Source organism: Lepidochelys kempii, chromosome 19 (genome assembly GCF_965140265.1).
Source record: "Lepidochelys kempii isolate rLepKem1 chromosome 19, rLepKem1.hap2, whole genome shotgun sequence".
Lineage (NCBI taxonomy): Eukaryota > Metazoa > Chordata > Testudines > Cheloniidae > Lepidochelys > Lepidochelys kempii.
Window position 1 is genome coordinate 8,232,465 of NC_133274.1, and position 19,597 is coordinate 8,252,061.

Below are 19,597 nucleotides of genomic sequence, written 5' to 3' on the forward strand. Positions count from 1 at the left end.
GAGAAGGACCAGGGAAGTAAGTGGGTGAAGGAATAAGCCCGCTAACATCTACTCTCTAACTTCTAGAAGAATTCACAGCACTGCTAATTAAAGCAGGGGGTTGAAAGTAAAAGTGTCCTTTTTGCATTTGACATCACTGGTACTAAAGATTCTGCAATCAGAAACTCAGTTTTGTTGAGGCTGCACAATGGAAAACAGTACCCATTTTGCTTTTCCCTCACTTTTGAGGATCTGCAGAACTAGCAGGAGTTTAAACTTGCATATGACAGAGACACATGCAAGGAATAGCCAGGGGATTTGATCCATTGACTTCAGTGGGCTTTGGATCAGGACCATAGTAAGTAAAAAGGGGCTATTTGTACCTGGTACATTTTCTGATCCTAATCCCACATTTAAATACTTCTTATGCTTGAAATTTACAACATACATATATAAAGGAATACATAGCCTCCTGTACCAGAGAAGAGAAAAGAGTAGAAAACTCTCGAAGTCCACTAGAGAGCTCATAATGTAGACCTGATTACATTTGGAAGCATTTATATATTAAAATAATGAGTACTATAGAAAACACTTAAAACAGGTGGAAAGTTTAATTTTAAAGCTGTGTTGAAAGCCTGATCACTCACACACACACACATATATAAAAAAGTGTAACATATTGCCTATTAGTATGAAATCATCCTACCTTCCTTACTGAGATCAAGTTCAGTAATGTCTTCTCCTCGGTCATCAGAAACAACCGCTTTGTATATTCCTTTATCCTCTCTGGTAAGCTGGCAAAATATTTCAAAATGGAAATTTCCCAGATCACTAAAGTATGGGACAGTTTTGGGCGGGTGAGATCAGAGCTCTGTTTGTAATGTACTGGTGAATTTCCCCCGGTCATCTGGGTGAATTTGGTGAGTTAACAACAGTATTGACTAGAATGAAAGCAGCCCCTTGCAAGCTTCCCCCATGCAGCCGTATTGATACACATCAGTCTTCACCTGCAGGATTGATGTATATTGATGGTCCTGGATCTCATCTAAGCAGAGATTGCCACTCACGCTTATGTATATACTGGTTTTTTATACGGAAATGGTTTATTTGAAATTAAGTTGAAAAACTGAGACCAAGCAGGATAACTCTGCACAGACAAAACTCTAGTTCATTAACTCTACCACAGAGCCCCCTTCATTCACCTGTTGATGCTCTGTGGGTCAAGGATTCATTGATTTTTAAGGGCAAAAGGGACCATTACATCAGTTAGAGTGAGCTCCTGCAGATCACAGGCCATATAATTTCATCCCGTTACTCCTGTATTGAGCCCAATAACTTGTGTTTGACCAAAGCCTCTCACAGAAAGGCATCCAGTCTTGATCTGAAGACTTATAGAGAAGGAGAATCCACCCCTTCTCTTGGGATTTTGTTCCAATGGTTAATCACTCTCACTGTTAAAAATATGAGCCTTATTTCTAATTTGAATTTCTCTGGCTTTATCTTCCAGCCTTTGCTGTTTTTTTTTTTCATGCTTTATTCTGTATTTGAAGAGTGCCTAGCACACTGTGGGTACTGCCAGAAACAAACAGTAAATGATAATAATAATAATATCTTAGTAATATCTACCCACATTTATTGCATGTTGAAGTGGTATCACGAATGCCCCCAATTGCATTATGTTTTTCACCTTTTTAATCCGAAGAGTTCCAGTCCCAGTCTGCGGATCATACAGACCGTCCAAATGTGCTTTTTTATCCAAGAACCATTTAAAGTTGGTGTCTTTTTTCATGTTTGTTGCCTGTTCGAAGTAAAGGTTTAGCAGTCAGAATACTGATCTTTCTGAATGCAAGGATGTCTTTCTAATTATGAGACTTCAGCTGTCCCAGGGGATTCCCTCAGTATTAGGTGAAGCTTTCCCCCTTGTTTTCCAAAGCTGTTAGTATTTACTTCCAGGATCTTGCCTTTTATCAGTAGGCAAATATCAATTAGTTAGAGCTGGTGTTATTTATGCAGTCTCCTTAAAATGCACATCTATATTAACAATAGATGGATGCTACTGTACACAGTAACAATTGTATAGTAATACTTACCTTGCACATCAGCAGAACTTCACAATCCTCAGTAACCTTCCACTGCAAATTCTCTATAAAATGAGGACCTACAAGTAAAAAAACAAAACAAAAAACCAGTCTTCCTAGTCCTTCCTGCAGGTCTGCTTTTAATATTAGACCATGCAATGGCTCCATCTAGTGGTAAATCACAGCACTGTCCTCCTTGTATTTAACTCTTCCGTGTTCCAATTTTATGGAATTTGTATTTTATATGCAGTAGGCACCATAATGTTAGATGTATAATTTTAAAAAGTTCCCGAGGACAGTAGTTCTTGTGGTGACTAACAGGACTTTTCTTAAAATGCTGGTAGATTATGCTCTCCAATTACTCCTTTCATTTAGGTTGAGTGTCAGGTCAATATTGAAAGATTATGGATATTCTGCAGGTGGAGGGCAATGGAATAGATAATGTGTAAATATTCCAATCTGCTCTCCTGCTATGAACTACCTGTGAACCCAATTAAAAGGCAAATTCATCTGTCCATTTTTAATCTGGTTCTGGTGCCCACAATTCAAAAGGATGTTGACTAATTGGAGAGGGTTCAGAGAAGAGCCATGATAATGACTAAAGGATTAGAAAACCTGCCTTACAGTGATGGCCTGAAGGAGCTCAATCTATTTATCTTAACAAAGAGAAGGCTTGGGGTGACTTGATTACAGTCTATAAGTACCTACATGGGAAACAAATATTTAATAATGGGCTCTTCAATCTACCAGAGAAAGGTATAACTCGGTCCAATATCTGGAAGTTGAAGCTAGACAAATTCAGACTGGAAATAAGGTGTAAATTTTTAATGGTGAGAACAATTAACTATTGGAACAATTTATCAAGGGTTGTGGTGGATTCCCTACCACTCACACTTTTAAAATCAAGATTGGATGTGTTTCTAAAAGTTCTGCTCTAGTAATCATTTTGGGGGAGTTCTATATAGCTTGTGTTATGCAGCAGGCCAGACTAGATGATCACAAAGGTCTCTCTGGACTTGGAATCTATGAATCAGCTACTCTTTTCCATGAAAACAGCTTTTTTATACTCATTATTCATACATCAGCCACAAGGTAGGGGAGGGAGACAGGGGAATGTACTGTTCCCATTGACAGTGAAGATTTCCACATTCTCTGCTTTCCACCAGGAGATAAAGATGGACCTGAGTCCCATCTGAACTGGACCTTTTCTGAATCTCAGGCATGTTCAGAGTCAGGGTGTTGGTTCAGGGGCCCTCTTCCAGAGACAGCTGGTCACATGCCTCGAACTATTAAAACAAATCAAACTTTGATTTTATTTGATTTTTAATGGCCAGAAAACAGTAACCTAAAATAAAATGCTCTATCTTAGTCCAGCAAGCAGTTTAAATAAGAGTATACTGAAGAGAGCAATTTACTTTTCACTTATTGTTTGGGCTCTCAGTAGAATATCCTTGTTTCAGCTTTCACCAACTTTTCACCAGTCCTGGCAAAGTCAGTGACCTTGAGGCTATCTTACCTTGCTTTCTCCTCCAGTCTCTCCGCTTAGCATCAGCCTCCGCCTCAACTTTATCAAAACCTGAAAGAACAAACAGTGACAGATCAGGGTCAACAAAAGGGCATTGAAACAACCATTACAACCCCTTTCCATGTAACTTGGTATAGATTCCTAACCGGGAAGGATGTTACTCTAAAACACATACAGTGTATGATATTTCTAAGAGCCATCTCTCCAGCCTCAGTTAAACTCTGTTCTTCAGTATAGAATCCATGGCAAGGTTAGCTCTATTAGCCTTTCATGCTGCTAGCAGCTCAGAATGTAATATTTATTTTCAAGAAGATACAGTGAATTTGCTTTTAAGAGCTGATCTTTAGGCAGTGGAAGCTCCCATCGGTTTAAATAGGAGTTTTGTGGGGTATGTAAAGAATACACGATGGAGTCCTGGAACTTGCAACTTTTCAAGGGAGAAATATTAGAAATACAGATTCAGACATCAAGAGACTCAATCCAATAAGATTAAAAACAATCGCCAAACTGTTTAAAAATGAGAACTGTCAAATAAAGGCTACAGTATTATTTAGGGAAGAATTTAGACTGGAAAACTGCAACTTTCTGTTCATAAAGAGCCAAAAATGTTTCTGTACACTTGCACATATGGGCCTATCTGTTCACCTTACAGAGCTCCGTTCTCTTTTCCATATGGACTTTCTCTATTCACTGCAGTTTCTTTATTGCACTTATTCAAATGTAGTTGTTAACGTCCTTGAATTTTCAGGCCAATGTTATGATAAGTTAAAATGACTAAAAATCACAGTACACACCATCAATCCCTGTGTGTCAATAGATAGTTTGTTGTGAGGGAATTATGTGTATACAGCAAATAAAGAAGAAAATATATGAACACAGATCCATGGCTGTGATGTTCTAGCAGGGCCAAAGATTATTATCCAGGACTCCAGATATAAAACTAAAGTCTTGGATCTGTGCTAAGGAGCCATTCAGATAGCTTCTACTGGAAGACCGATTCCTGGCTTTTGAATAAATGCATTAAAATAAATACTTGATACCTTCAATCACTACCCACAATATAACTGTGGGAAACCATTTGTGGCCATTAGCTGGCACTTGCTCTAAGGTTCTGATCCAAAATGTACTGAAGTCAGTAGAAAAACTCCCACTGAGTTCAGTGGGCTTTGGATTAAGCCCTGAATCTCTACTTACTGTCATCAATGAGAGCCAGAGTGAACTGGTTTTTAGCTTTTCCATCTTGCAGCTGGGCTGTGTACGTCCCCTTATCGTCATCACAGAAGTCCTGGATTATTAGTTCTATGAGGCCGTTTGCTTTGTCAAAGTTTATCTTATGTGTCTACGTAAAACAAAGTATTGGTGGTAAATTGGTCAGTTTTTCATAGGGAAATCATTCCAGCATCAAATCCTAGCCCCATGCCGTCTTCAACATAGAGTCTGGCTGGAGCTACAGAGCCTGGCTTCGCTCTACACCTGTAGAACCACCCTGGTATATTTGCCCTGGATACCTGTGGTATGACTGCACTGCCTATAAAAGGTGTATTCTTAACGCAGGTTAGCTAACTTGGGTAAAAATAGCAGTGAAGACATGGCAGCTTGGTTCTTAACTCGGGTTAGCAGCTCAAGGGAAACCCTGCAAGGGAGCCTGGGATAAAACTTGAGTTGCTAACCCAAGTTAGAAGTCGAGTCTCCATGTCTTCATTAAGAAAAGGAGTACTTGTGGCACCTTAGAGACTAACCAATTTATTTGAGCATAAGCTTTCCTGAGCTACAGCTCACTTCATCGGATGCATAAAGTGGAAAATGCAGTGAGGATGTTTTATACACACAGACCATGAAAAAATGGATGTTTATCACTTCAAAAGGTTTTCTCTCCCCCCACCCCACTCTCCTCTGGTAATAGCTTATTTAAAGTGATCACTCTCCTTACAATTTGTATGATAATCAAGGTGGGCCATTTCCAGCACAAATCCAGGGTTTAACAAGTATGTCTGAGGAACAGTGTGTGTGGGGGGGGGGGAAGCAAGGGGAAATAGGTTACCTTGTATAATGACTTAGCCACTCCCAGTCTCTATTCAAGCCTAAGTTAATTGTATCCAATTTGCAAATAATTTCCAATTCAGCAGTCTCTCACTGGAGTCTGGTTTTGAAGTTTTTCTTTTGTAATATTGCAACTTTCATGTCTGTAATCGCGTGATCAGGGAGATTGAAGTGTTCTCCGACTGGTTTATGAATGTTATAATTCTTGACATCTGATTTGTGTCCATTTATTCTTTTATGTAGAAAGTGTCCAGTTTGTCCAATGTACATGGCAGAGGGATATGATGGCATATATCACATTGGTAGATGTGCAGGTGAACGAGCCTCTGATAGTGTGGCTGATGTGATTAGGCTCTGTGATAGTGTCCCCTGAATAGATATGTGGGCACAGTTGGCAACGGGCTTTGTTGCAAGGATAGGTTCCTGGGTTAGTGGTTCTGTTGTGTGGTATGTAGTTGCTGGTGAGTATTTGCTTCAGGTTGGGGGGCTGTCTGTAGGCAAGGACTGGCCTGTCTCCCAAGATTTGTGAGAATGATGGGTTGTCCTTCAGGATAGGTTGTAGATCCTTGATAATGCGCTGGAGAGGTTTTAGTTGGGGGCTGAAGGTGACGGCTAGTGGCGTTCTGTTATTTTCTTTGTCTATTTTCATGTCTTCATTGCTATTTTAACCCAAGTTAAAAATGTACCTTTTTTTTTCTTTTTTGCAGTGTAGACACACCCAGGGCTACAATGGGGCCAACAAACCCTCTCCCTCCTCATGCCCATCCCTTACTCTGGTGTAATCATGGTCCAGGACTTGACTCCCAAATGAATTTTGTTTTCTATTAAAAGTCCATATGCATTTGTGTACTGGGTTTTCACATCAGCACAGGGGAACCTGCTTGTGGCAGGGTGTTTCTGTGGAGAACACAGCCTAAGAGGTTTCCACTGTAACACATAGTACAATAGATTCTCCCTTGCTGCGTATTAAACCTCCCAACTCGCCAGGATTCTGTGCGATCACATGGATTTTTATGTAATGAAAAAGAGCTCCTGAAAGCAGCAGCCATGTGTTGCAAGTAGTCACACCTCTGGGTGGTAGTGAGGGTAACACCTCCACCCCATGGCACTGTGCACTCACTAATATACCAGGAACATTTATATATACACACGCTTAAATCCATCAGACGTTTAAAAATGTTAGCTGTCATCATTAGTCGTGGCCAACCTGTTTGCCGCAAGCAAATATTACCAATACAAAGAGCTTGACATGCACTGTTTAATCATGCATTACCACATAAACCACACAGTTGAGGAAAGATAGTGATTGCATAGGGAAAGCCTCAAAGAATGTTGCTAGACACTTTCTGTCTCTGGAGAACACATGGCAACAAAGGCTAGGAGAGGCTTCAGGTTTTGCCTATCACAAAACACCCATGACTTTGTTATTTTGACATTGTTAGACTGCATTTGAACCACAGGTGAATAGTTCCATTATCCTTTTCTTAATTCTGAACCGTCGAGTCCCACAGAGTAAATACTTTTTAAAACATATATAGCATTAGGTTTTGGGATGGGAGGGCCAAAAAGGGGTTAATATGTTCTTTTAAATGTACAACAATGCAAGAGTACTTTGCGACACATGATGCAATGTTATTTTCAATGTCTGCAATTTGGAAATGGGTTACATGCATCTGCTCTCAAAAGCCAGAAGATTTATACACAGCCAACTCAAAGATGGGTGTGAAAATCAGCCAGGCTTGCTGGGTAGTACAGAAGGGCAGCATTAAGCCTCCCCCTCATCTAACTGGCAAAGACAGTATTTCTTAGCACATGCTCACACCAGGACTAAATTAGTCATGGGAGACTGGATTCTTTGGTGCACCAAGCTCGCTTATCATGTAAAGTGAACTTAAAATGGTTGGAGATTGCCCCTGGAGAACCCCCTTGTTCGGGGAGAAAGTCTGCTAGTGCAAAGACGGCAGAGGTAGCTCTGCTGCCTGACTGTGTCATATTCTTCATTGCAGCTCCCAACCCCCTTCTCAGCATAAGGGGATGTAGGGTGTGTGTCAGGAATGGGGATGGGAAGGGGTTAGGGTGGAGTGAGGTTCTCTCATGTTCAGTTCTCTGCTGGCACAAGATGCCCAAGGGACGTTACATCATAGACTTTAACTAATGTTGAGACTTGACAGCTGAGAATCCGGGAACAGTGACTGGCTCTCTCTCAGACCACTGGGGCACGGTGGGGAATGAAGCCCGGAGTCTTTGAAAAGACGAAGCATAAAAATATGTGATGGGAAACAATGGGCTTCTGATTCAATGATCTCCTCTGAGCTCTGGTTTCATAGAGACAGTCTAGCCCATTGTGAAGACGGGTCAGAGGAAGTCACGCACACGTTGGGAGTTTAGAAGGAACACACGTACCGGAGTGCTTGAAAGCTCCTTCCCATTGAAGATTAAATGCAGCTCTGCCTCTGGCGACAGCTTTTCCACCTCCAGCCACAGACGCACTTCTCCTTTCTCAAGGACTTCGATGTTCCACCCGGAGATCAGCTCAATCACTGGAAGGAGAGGGAATGTGGCTGGTCATGGTTGAGGATTTAGGATAAAATCCTGATCCAATGGTATCAGTTGGAGTTTAGATACTGATCTCAATTTCACCCTTACTGTGCATTATATTTGAATCTAAATCCTTCCCATGCGATCAGATGACACTTTGGGCACAAACAAGGCTCCTCCATCCCTGTCTATTATGCTCTTTGTTGGAATGACTACCATATTGTCTTTCCATAACTTAAGCCAACGACCTAGCCTAATAAAAAAGCTATCATTCAACCCCCAGCCTGGAGGGCCAGTGGATGGCTCTTTGTCTAGTCCCTCCCCATTGACCTGTCCAGCTTGGGTGGCCCTACCAAGAGATCAAACTCCTGCTGGCTTAACTCCCAGGCACACAACTCCCAGGCATGCAATTCCCACTGGCACACAAAAGTCTTCCCACAGTCCCCAGGAAAGTCTGTGTATGATGTTCCCAAATGCCTGGTGCCACTAGTTCAACTTACATGGGTTTCTGATTTCATGACTAATTTTCCGCAAATTGTCCAGTTCTGAAAATGCAAAGAACAGCACAGGACTTAGATCAGTAAAGCCAAACTGAAACCACAACTCATTATCAATTCATCTTGTTAACAGACCCTTCATCATCCAGTCAAGTAGTCCTTAACAGGTACAAAACAAGTCATAGTTGAAGGGATTATGAAGCTGGGAAAATAATATCCAATGCTGGCATCAGTTAGAGAAACAGCTTTAAAGAAAAGCCTAAATTACTGTGATGTTGTGGTAATATGCAAAACTCTGAGGCCTAGTCTACGCTAGAAAATTAGGTCAGTTTATCTATGTTGGCCAGATGTGTGAAAAATCCACACCCCTGATCAGTGTTGTTAAACCAATCTAAATCCCCATGTAGACAGCACTATGTTGACAGAGGAATTCTTCTATCAACCTAGCTACTGCCTGTCAAGGAGGTGGATTAGCTACGCTGATGGGAGGCATTCTCCTGTTGGCGTAGGTAGCGCTGTGCCACTGTAGCATTTTAAGTGTAGACAAGCCCTGAGGCTGTGAGAACATTTCTTTTCTCATGCCATATGTCATGACCTTCAAGTTCTCATACCATAGGAGTAATCAGTCACATCTGGCCATTTAAAGGATAGGAAGTCTCCTTTCTATTCCCATTATGTGGCACCACTTCTTCTCCTAAAGGTCTGGGAAGAGCTTTTGCCCAGCCATTCAGAATTAACAAATTACAGCCCATGGGAAGATATTTGTAATGAGGGATTTTTACCTTCCTGGGTTAAAGTATGGCTGGCGGAGATCTCATCATCTACATCAGTTACCTCCACTGAATATGTCCCCAGATCCTTTTCTGATGCATTTTTCAGTATGAGTTTAGATCTTGAAGAAGAAAAAGAAACACAGTAGCGGTCTGTCTAAAATGGGGCTATTTGAGAGGACAACGCAACATAGTTTGTAAATCTAGAGGAGCAAACATGTAGTAATTTGAATGCCACTGTGGGAGTAGCACAGCCAAAATGTCTTAAAGCGTTAGCAGAAGAACAACTCTGATTCTTCCTTTCTGTGATGCTCAAGGCCTAACTGAGCTCCACACATCATGGGCTCTGGATTTGGAAGTCAGGACAGTAGTCCAGATATGCTTGGGAAATAAAAGCAATGGGTCAAATTCATCCCTGATGTATCATCAGCAGTGTTCTCTGGTTAGTGTTAGTGTTCCTAATAAGATTGGAAGTTTGGGTTCATTGTCAGATGTGTTGTAAAAGTACAAATGTTTATCTGAGGTTTGAAGGGCGAGAGGAAGGATCTTACATTTTCCATACTGGTTCTTCAACCATCTCTAATGGAGAGGTTGAACATTTGGGTTGGGAGGTTGAAAGCTTTGCTTTCCATCATTTCTCTGGAAAATATTTTGTCCTGATGTTTTCCCCAGCTTAGTGTGTAAACAGTCCTCTGCCCCACTTTCCGACACTCATTTTCCCAATGTACATTGCCCACTTACTTGTTGCCTTTATCTTCAGTTCCGACTCGGTTAGGATCTGGAGGTCCCTCATAATCCTTTGACCAGATAAATTCAGAAGTGTCACACATATCAGGAGTTTCAAAGGCCATGTAAATAAAGCCCTCTTTGTCCACTCCCAGTTCAATCTCATTTGTGCCTGCATAAGAGAAACAAAATTTTGGAAACATTAGGAAAAACTTTCTAACTATAAAGATAGTTAAGCACTGGAATAGGCTTCCAAAGGAGGTTGTAAAATAAGAACATAACGGCCATACTGAGTCAGACCAACAGTCCATCTGGCCCAGTATCCTGTCTTCTGATGGTGGCCAGTGCCAGATGCTTCGGAGGGAATGAACAGAACAGGGCAATTTTGAATGATCCATCCCCTGTCATCCAGTTCCAGCTTCTGGCAGTTGGAGGGTTAGGGATACCCAGAGCATAGGGTCCCTGACCATCTTGGCTAATAGCCATTGATGGATCTCTCCTCCAGGAACTTATCTAGTTCTTTTTTGAACCTAGGTAAACTTCTGGCTTTCACAACATCCCATGGCAATGAATTCCACACATTGTGTGAAGAAGTACTTTCTTTTTTTGTTTTAAACCTGCTGCCTATTAATTTCTTTGGGTGACTCCCTACTTCTTGTGTTATGTGAGGGGGTAAGTAACACTTTCCTATTCACTTTCTCCACACCATTCATGATTTTATAGACGTCTATCATATCCTCCCCTTACTTGTCTCTTTTCATAGATGAACAGTCCCAGTATTTTTAATCTCTTCCTATGGAAGCTATATTCCACACCCCTAATAATTGTTGTTGACCTTCTCTGCACCTTTTCCAATTCTAATATATCTTTTTTGAGATTATGGTGACCAGAATCACATGCAGTATTCAAGGTGTGGGCATACCATGGAGTTATATAGTGGCATTATGATATTTTCTGGTTTATTATCTATCCCTTTCCTTATTGGTTCCTAATATTGTTAGCCTTTTTGACTGCCCCTGCACATTGAGTGGATGTTTTCAGAGAACTATCCACGATGATGCCAAGATCTCTTTCTTGCGTGGTAACAGCTAATTTAGACCCCATCATTTTGTATGTATAGTTGGGATTATTTTTTCCCAATGTTCATTATTTCATACTTATCAACATACATTGAATTTCATCTGCCATTTTCTCACCCAGTTTTGTGAGATCCCTTTGTAACAATTTGCTGTCAGATTTGGACTTAACTATCATGAGTAATTTTGTATCATCTGCAAATTTTGCCACCTCACTATTCACCCCTTTTTCCAGATTATTGAACAGCACAGGTCCCTGCACTGATCTTTGAGGGACCCCGCTATTTACCTATCTCCATTGTTACCATTTATTCCTACCCTTTGTTTCCTATCTTTGAACCACTTGCTAATCCATGAGAGGACCTTACCTCTTATCCCAGGACTGCCTACTTTGCTTAAGAGCCTTTGGTGAGGGACTTTGTCAAAGGCTTTTTGAAAGTCCAAGTACACTATATCCACTGGATCACCCTTGTCCGCATACTTGCTGATACCCTCAAAGAGTTCTAATTGATTGGTGAGGCATGATTTCCCTTTATAAATGCTGTATTGACTCTTCCCCAGCATATCATGTTTATCTGTGTGTCTGATAATTCTGTTCTTTACTATAGTTTAAACGAATTTGCCTGGTACTGAAGTTAGGCTTACCAGCGTATAATTGCCAGGATTGCCTCTGGAGCCTTTTTCAAAAATCAGCATTACATTAGCTACCCTCCTGTCATCTGATAGAGAGGCTGATTTAAGTGATAGGTTACATACCACTGTTAATAGTTCTGCAATTTCATATTTTAGTTCTTGGGTGAATACTATCTGGTCCTGGTGATTTATTACTGTTTAATTTATCAATTTGTTCAAAAACCTCCTCTCTTGACAACTCAATTGGGGACAAAAAGAAAAGGAGTACTTGTGGCACCTTAGAGACTAACCAATTTATTTGAGCATAAGCTTTCGTGAGCTACAGCTCACTTTATCGGATGCATACTGTGGAAACTGCAGAAGACATTATATACACAAAAAGAAAAGGAGTACTTGTGGCACCTTAGAGACTAACCAATTTATTAGAGCATAAGCTTTCGGAAGTGAGCTGTAGCTCACGAAAGCTTATGCTCTAATAAATTGGTTAGTCTCTAAGGTGCCACAAGTACTCCTTTTCTTTTTGCGAATACAGACTAACACGGCTGTTACTCTGAAACCTGTCATTATATACACAGAGACCATGAAACAATACCTCCTCCCATCCCACTCTCCTGCTGGTAATAGCTTATCTAAAGTGATCACTCTCCTTACAATGTGTATGATAATCAAGTTGGGCCATTTCCAGCACAAATCCAGGTTTTCTCACCCCCCCTCCCCTTTTTCCAAAAACCACACATACAAACTCACTCTCCTGTGGTAATAGCTTATCCAAAGTGACCACTCTCCTTACAATGTGTATGAAAATCAAGGTGGGCCATTTCCAGCACAAATCCAGGTTTTCTCACCCCCCACCCCCATACACGCACAAACTCACTCTCCTGCTGGTAATAGTTCATCCAAAGTGACCACTCTCCCTACAATGTGTATGATAATCAAGGTGGGCCATTTCCAGCACAAATCCAGGTTTTCTCACCCCCCCCCCAAACACACAAACTCACTCTCCTGCTGGAAATGGCCCACCTTGATTATCATACACATTGTAAGGAGAGTGGTCAGTTTGGATGAGCTATTACCAGCAGGAGAGTGAGTTTTTTGTGTGTTTGGGGGGGGGGGGGTGAGAAAACCTGGATTTGTGCTGGAAATGGCCCACCTTGATTATCATACACATTGTAAGGAGAGTGATCACTTTAGATAAGCTATTACCAGCAGGAGAGTGGGGTGGGAGGAGGTATTGTTTCATGGTCTCTGTGTATATAATGTCTTCTGCAGTTTCCACAGTATGCATCCAATGAAGTGAGCTGTAGCTACGAAAGCTTATGCTCATATAAATTGGTTGGTCTCTAAGGTGCCACAAGTACTCCTTTTCTCTTTACAATGTGTATGATAATAAAGGTGGGCCATTTCGCATTTGTCCTGTGAAAAGAATGGCTCAGCTGTGGGAGTCTCCCCCACATCTTCTGCAGTGAAGGCCAATGCAAAGAATTTATTTAGCTTCTCTGCAACAGCCTTGTCTTCCTTGAGTGCTCCTTTAATGCCTCAATCATTCAGCGCCCTCACTGACTGTTTTGGAGGCTTCTTGTGATCTACTTAAAAAATATTGTGCTGTTAGTTTGTGTGTCTTTAGTTAGTTTCTCTTCAGATTCTTTCTTGGCCTGCCTTATTTTACTTTTACACTTGACTTGCCAGTGTTCATGCTCCTTTCTATTTTCCTCACTTGGATTTGACCTTCAATTTCTAAAGGATGCCTTTTTCTCCTCTAACTGCCTCTTTTACTCTGCTGTTTAGCCCTGGGAGTGGTTTTTTTTTCTTTTTTCTTTTTTGGTTCTCCTACTATTTTTTTTTGTTTGAGGTATATATTTAGTTTGAGCCTTTATGGTGTTTTTATATATGCATGTAGTTTGCAGGCATTTCACCCTTGTTGACAGTTCCTTTTAATTTCCATGTGACTACCTTCCTCATTTTTGTGTGGTTCCCTTTATTGAAGTTAAATACTATGTGGTGGGTTTCTTTGGTATGTTTTCCCTACAGAGATGTTAAATTTTATTACATTATGGTCACTATTACTGAATGGTTCATCTATATTCACCTCTTGGACCAGATCCTGTGCTCCACTTAGGACTAAATCAAGAATTGCCTTTCCCCTTGTAGGTTCCAGGACAAGCTGCTCCAAGAAGCAGTCATTTATGGGTCCAGAAATTTTATCTTTGCAGCCCTTCCTGAGGTGACATATACCCAGTCAATATGAGGATCGTTGAAATCACTCATGGTTATTGCATTTTCTGCTTCTCTAATCTCCCTAAGCACTTTATAATCACTGTAACCATTCTGGTCAGATGGTTGGTAGTATATTCCTACTGCTATAGTCATAGAATCATAGAATCATAGAATATCAGGGTTGGAAGGGACCTCAGGAGGTCATCTAGTCCAACCCCAGGCTCAAAGCAGGACCAATCCCCAATTTTTGCCCCAGGTCCCTAAATGGATTGAACTCACAACCCTGGGTTTAGCAGGCTGTTCTAGCATGGAATTTCTATCCACAGAGATTTTATGGCACAGTTTGATTCATTTAGTCCCAATCACTAGAGGTTTTTAAGAATGGGTTAGACAAAGACCAGACAGGGAAGGTCTAGGTTTATTTGGTCCTGCCTTAGCGCAGGGGGCTGGACTAGATGACCTCTCAGGGTCCCTTCCAAGCCTACATTTCTAAGGTCCTTTATCCAAACAAAGCAGGACACAGTGTCCACACAGATGACTTCACCTTTCTCTCTCTCTCTGGCACACAGTGCAAACAAAGATGGGATCTGAATGCAAAGAAAGACGGGTTTCAGAGTAACAGCCGTGTTAGTCTGTATTCGCAAAAAGAAAAGGAGTACTTGTGGCACCTTAGAGACTAACCAATTTATTAGAGCATAAGCTTTCGTGAGCTACAGCTCACTTCCTCAGATGCATATCGTGGAAACTGCAGCAGGCTTTATATATACACAGAGAATATGAAACAATACCTACTCCCACCCCACTGTCCTGCTGGTAATAGCTTATCTAAAGTGATCATCAGGTGGGCCATTTCCAGCACAAATCCAGGTTTTCTCACCCTCCACCCCCCCACACAAATTCACTCTCCTGCTGGTGATAGCCCAAATTCCACCATGATTTCAACAATTTCCATCCCACCACCAACCTCAGCCTGGTCCAGTCCACACAAGAGATCCACTTCCTGGACACTACAGTGCTAATAAACAATGGTCACATAAACACCACCCTATACCGGAAACCTACTGACCGCTATTCCTACCTGCATGCCTCCAGCTTTCACCCTGACCACACCACACGATCCATCGTCTACAGCCAAGCTCTGCGATACAACCGCATTTGCTCCAACCCCTCAGACAGAGACAAACACCTACAAGATCTCTGTCAAGCTTTCTTACAACTACAATACCCACCTGCAGAAGTAAAGAAACAGATTGATAGAGCCAGAAGAGTTCCCAGAAGTTACCTACTACAGGACAGGCCTAACAAAGAAAATAACAGAACGCCGCTAACCGTCACCTTCAGCCCCCAACTAAAACCCCTCCAACGCATTATTAAGGATCTACAACCTATCCTAAAGGATGACCCAACACTCTCACAAATCTTGGGAGACAGGCCAGTCCTTGCCTACAGACAGCCCCGCAACCTGAAGCAAATACTCACCAACAACCACATACCACACAACAGAACCACTAACCCAGGAACTTATCCTTGCAACAAAGCCCGTTGCCAATTGTGCCCACATATCTATTCAGGGGACACCATCACAGGGCCTAATAACATCAGCCACACTATCAGAGGCTCGTTCACCTGCACATCCACCAATGTGATATATGCCATCATGTGCCAGCAATGCCCCTCTGCCATGTACATTGGTCAAACTGGACAGTCTCTACGTAAAAGAATAAATGGACACAAATCAGATGTCAAGAATTATAACATTCATAAACCAGTCGGAGAACACTTCAATCTCTCTGGTCACGCAATCACAGACATGAAGGTCGCTATCTTAAAACAAAAAAACTTCAAATCCAGACTCCAGCGAGAAACTGCTGAATTGGAATTCATTTGCAAATTGGATACTATTAATTTAGGCTTAAATAGAGACTGGGAGTGGCTAAGTCATTATGCAAGGTAGCCTGTTTCCTCTTGTTTTTTCCTACCCCCCCCCCCCAGATGTTCTGGTTTAACTTGGATTTAAACTTGAAGAGTGGTCAGTTTGGATGAGCTATTACCAGCAGGAGAGTGAGTTTGTGTGTGTATGGGGGTGGGGGGGATGTGAGAAAACCTGGATTTGTGCAGGAAATAGCCCAACTTGATTGTCATGCACATTGTGTAAAGAGTTGTCACTTTGGATGGGCTATCACCAGCAGGAGAGTGAATTTGTGTGGGGGGGGTGGAGGGTGAGAAAACCTGGATTTGTGCTGGAAATGGCCCACCTGATGATCACTTTAGATAAGCTATTACCAGCAGGACAGTGGGGTGGGAGTAGGTATTGTTTCATATTCTCTGTGTATATATAAAGCCTGCTGCAGTTTCCACGATATGCATCTGAGGAAGTGAGCTGTAGCTCACGAAAGCTTATGCTCTAATAAATTGGTTAGTCTCTAAGGTGCCACAAGTACTCCTTTTCTTTTTGCAAAGAAAGACGGTATTCTGTATTTTCAGAGAAGTCCAGAGCTACATAATTTAGATCATTTCTGGCCACTGGACTTGCTCATCTATATCCTTTAATCTTGTCACTCCATTTGCTGTTGTTAAAAATGAATAAAAATGGAACTAAATATTTAATAAGCAGGTTCTTATCAGAGTATTAATAAGATTTTTAGAGAAATCTGTCTTGGTGTACCCCGTTAAAAATCACAGCACGGCATCTCTGAGATATGTAGCAAACTCCCTTTCTATGGATGCTTGGGCTGTTGTGATAGACAGTGTTTTCCCCTAAAGCAAAGGGTCAAATTCATCCTTTGTGTAACTGCACTGGAATAAAATAAAATGTGTTTATGCCAGGGCTAAATTAATCACATTTAGCAGGACAGAACAGATTACATCCATGCAGACTGAAACACAAAATGGGACCATTTTTATTGCACATGGTCCAACTGTGAAGCATGTTAATATGCACTACATGCAAGCCAGCTGGTCCTTATACTTAATCCTCCCTCAGTGTGGGGGGGCTGGAGTAGAGGATCTTTTGAGGTCCCAACCCTAACCCCCAGCCCTACACTCCTGTGATTCTGTTTGCACTGCAGGTGCAGTGGGTACTCTCACACACATTGCAAACGTTTATCATAGCACAAGATGAACTGTAAACTCAGCTAATCAGTAGTGAAAGAGGATGGTCCATTGGGTAGGATGCTCGCCTTAGACTGGGGAGCACTGTGTTCAAACCCCTGCTCTTCCACGGACTTGTGTGTGAAGTGTAGCAAATCACTGAGTGTCTCTGTACTACAGAGAAATCTAGCATTCCCCTACTTCACAGTGTGCTGCGAGGAAGGATAAATGTGTTGGAGATTACGAGGTGCTCGAACCCTATGGTAACAGGGACAGGAGACGTATTGTAGATAGAATACTCTATTTTCCCCTCACACTTCAGCCTGTGCAATTAACCCTAGTGTCTTTTTATTGAGAGGCATTCAACAAAGACAGAATTTGTTCACCCTTAGGCTCATACCTGGTTTGGTTTCAACCACCACAGGATCAGAGGGAATGGAAGGTAGACTAATCCCTGCCTTGTTCAATGCCCGTACTCGAAAAATGTAGCATTTCCCCGTCTCCAGGTCAGAAACCTGTGGAAACCCAATGTAATGAATTACTCCATGCTAAATAATAAAGAATGCTTGCCTGCTTGGCTTGTATACAAACCCTCATGTGGGTGTTGGCTGTTGGCTGCTTATTTAGTTGCTTCCATTCCTCTGACCCCTCTTCACAGACATCAATGTAATATCCAGTGACTGGACCTGCTCCTGTATACAACGGTGCTTCCCAGTGCAGCATCAGGTTTGTGTCCCGCACCTCGGTGAACCTCACATCATAGGGGGGGCCTGTTTGGAAGAAAGGTAGACTGTCACACAGGGACATCACAACAGACGATGCAGTAACGTGCCTCTGGTGTGAGCCTCAGATCGCAGAGGGCAGTGAATGAATGGTGGGTTCAGAAGAGGTCCTTTCTCCAGCAGGCTTTGTATGAAAATGGCCACGTTGTCCTATTTAATGTCATCTGTACTTATGTAACATACAGAGAGGTTTACATAGTGCGTCAGGGTTCCCCATTCTCTGGCAACAGGATTCCAGAGCATGGGGCTCCCAACTGGCTACATGGTGTAGTGTACAATGATCCTTCTTCTTCTTTATTATTTGTATTACTGTAGCACCTAGGATCCTAGTCATGGACCAGGGTCACATGGTGCTAGGCGCTATACAAACAGAACAAAAAGATGATCCCTGTCCCATAGAGATTCTCCTCGTGCTCTGAGGATGGGATCTCAGAGCCTGAGGTGCCTGCTTTATTTTGTAGCAGATGACTTATTTTTTTCCTGTGTTCCTTTAGTACAGTCCCAGGAAACAGGGTGTCCTAAGCTAGGGGCCATGGGGAGCTGCACCTCTGTGCATGCCTGAGGTAAGAGGTGCTTCTCCGGGACCAGCATGGTTTGTATCTCCTTGCCTGGTGACATGTATGCTAACATTTTAGTGAAAGGGATTCAGATTCCCAACTCACCTGCGTGACTGGGAGATGGGCCCAAGCTGCAAAACTCTGGCACAGATTCCAACCCCAGCCTTCCCAAAATGTGGAAGGAGCTCTGAGCAGGGCTTCTGGTTCAGTCTGCTATACAGATCACAATACGGCTCCTGATGCAAACTTCCCCAAAGTTTAGTGTGTTTGAATCCAGGGTTCTTACCAGAGCTCATCAATATGACCAAATCCATAGTTTTCCAAAAATCTCATAACATCACAGAAGAGTAAGTCAGTTTATCTTATGAAAGGGGGATAGTTAATGTCCCTAGAATTGTTTTCTGGCTGTTGCTGACATGTTGTCCTTACCTGTCTGTGGCATCGTCCATTCCTCACACTTGAACAAGTCACTGGGTTCAGATACTTTTCCCACTCCCGCCATGTTCGTCGCACAAGCACGGAACTCATAGAAATGTCCTTCATTGAGGTTGGTAACCTTTGAGATCAGAAGCAAAGAGATTATTAGCATAGCTTTGTATAGTACAGTGTGTTTGTAATTAGGATCTTTAAGGGCATGTTTTTAGGATGGCATGGAAAGGGTTTATAAAAACCCCTCCTAACCTAGTAACAAAGAGCATTTGTAGATAATTCAGTGCATCTGTTAAAAACATCCTGCGTACACATTGTGTTAGGAAAGAAAAGAGCAACCTGCCAATTAAGATACCCTTAAAACATACTGTTGCCCCTTTGGCCTGAGTGGTTAGCCAAAATGTGGGGTCTTGCAGAGTTGTTTCTGTTAGGAGGAGAAATGACTGATATGAGTCAGGCATAGTCTTGGTGTAATCTGGTGTGTTTACAAAAAACTTACACAAAGTCTTGTTTCCCTGAACAAAGTAGAAACAAACCACAGCAGGCCATTTTTTTTTTTTTTTGGCTCAGAAATCCCTAACTCTGCTACTCCTGTGAGCTCCATGTCCAAGGAGCCATATCCCTCTACTTCTGCTTCGAGTCAAACTCACAGCTGCTTCCCCT

General features: G+C 42.0%; 1 protein-coding gene across 1 annotated transcript in view; it reads right to left on the reverse strand.

The window, feature by feature from the left end:
* Window positions 1-19,597, reverse strand: part of MYOM3 (myomesin 3) — a 58,738-nt gene that overhangs the window by 10,477 nt on the left and 28,664 nt on the right. Inside the window, exons 18-29 of the mRNA XM_073318086.1 lie at window positions 18,935-19,061; window positions 17,758-17,936; window positions 17,567-17,681; window positions 10,169-10,325; window positions 9,440-9,549; window positions 8,661-8,705; window positions 8,026-8,162; window positions 4,777-4,921; window positions 3,574-3,633; window positions 2,070-2,137; window positions 1,667-1,777; window positions 686-773 (exon numbers count right to left, since the gene is read on the reverse strand). Coding sequence (XP_073174187.1) covers window positions 686-773; window positions 1,667-1,777; window positions 2,070-2,137; window positions 3,574-3,633; window positions 4,777-4,921; window positions 8,026-8,162; window positions 8,661-8,705; window positions 9,440-9,549; window positions 10,169-10,325; window positions 17,567-17,681; window positions 17,758-17,936; window positions 18,935-19,061 — 1,342 coding nt within the window. The remainder of the gene's footprint in view (window positions 1-685; window positions 774-1,666; window positions 1,778-2,069; window positions 2,138-3,573; window positions 3,634-4,776; window positions 4,922-8,025; window positions 8,163-8,660; window positions 8,706-9,439; window positions 9,550-10,168; window positions 10,326-17,566; window positions 17,682-17,757; window positions 17,937-18,934; window positions 19,062-19,597) is intronic.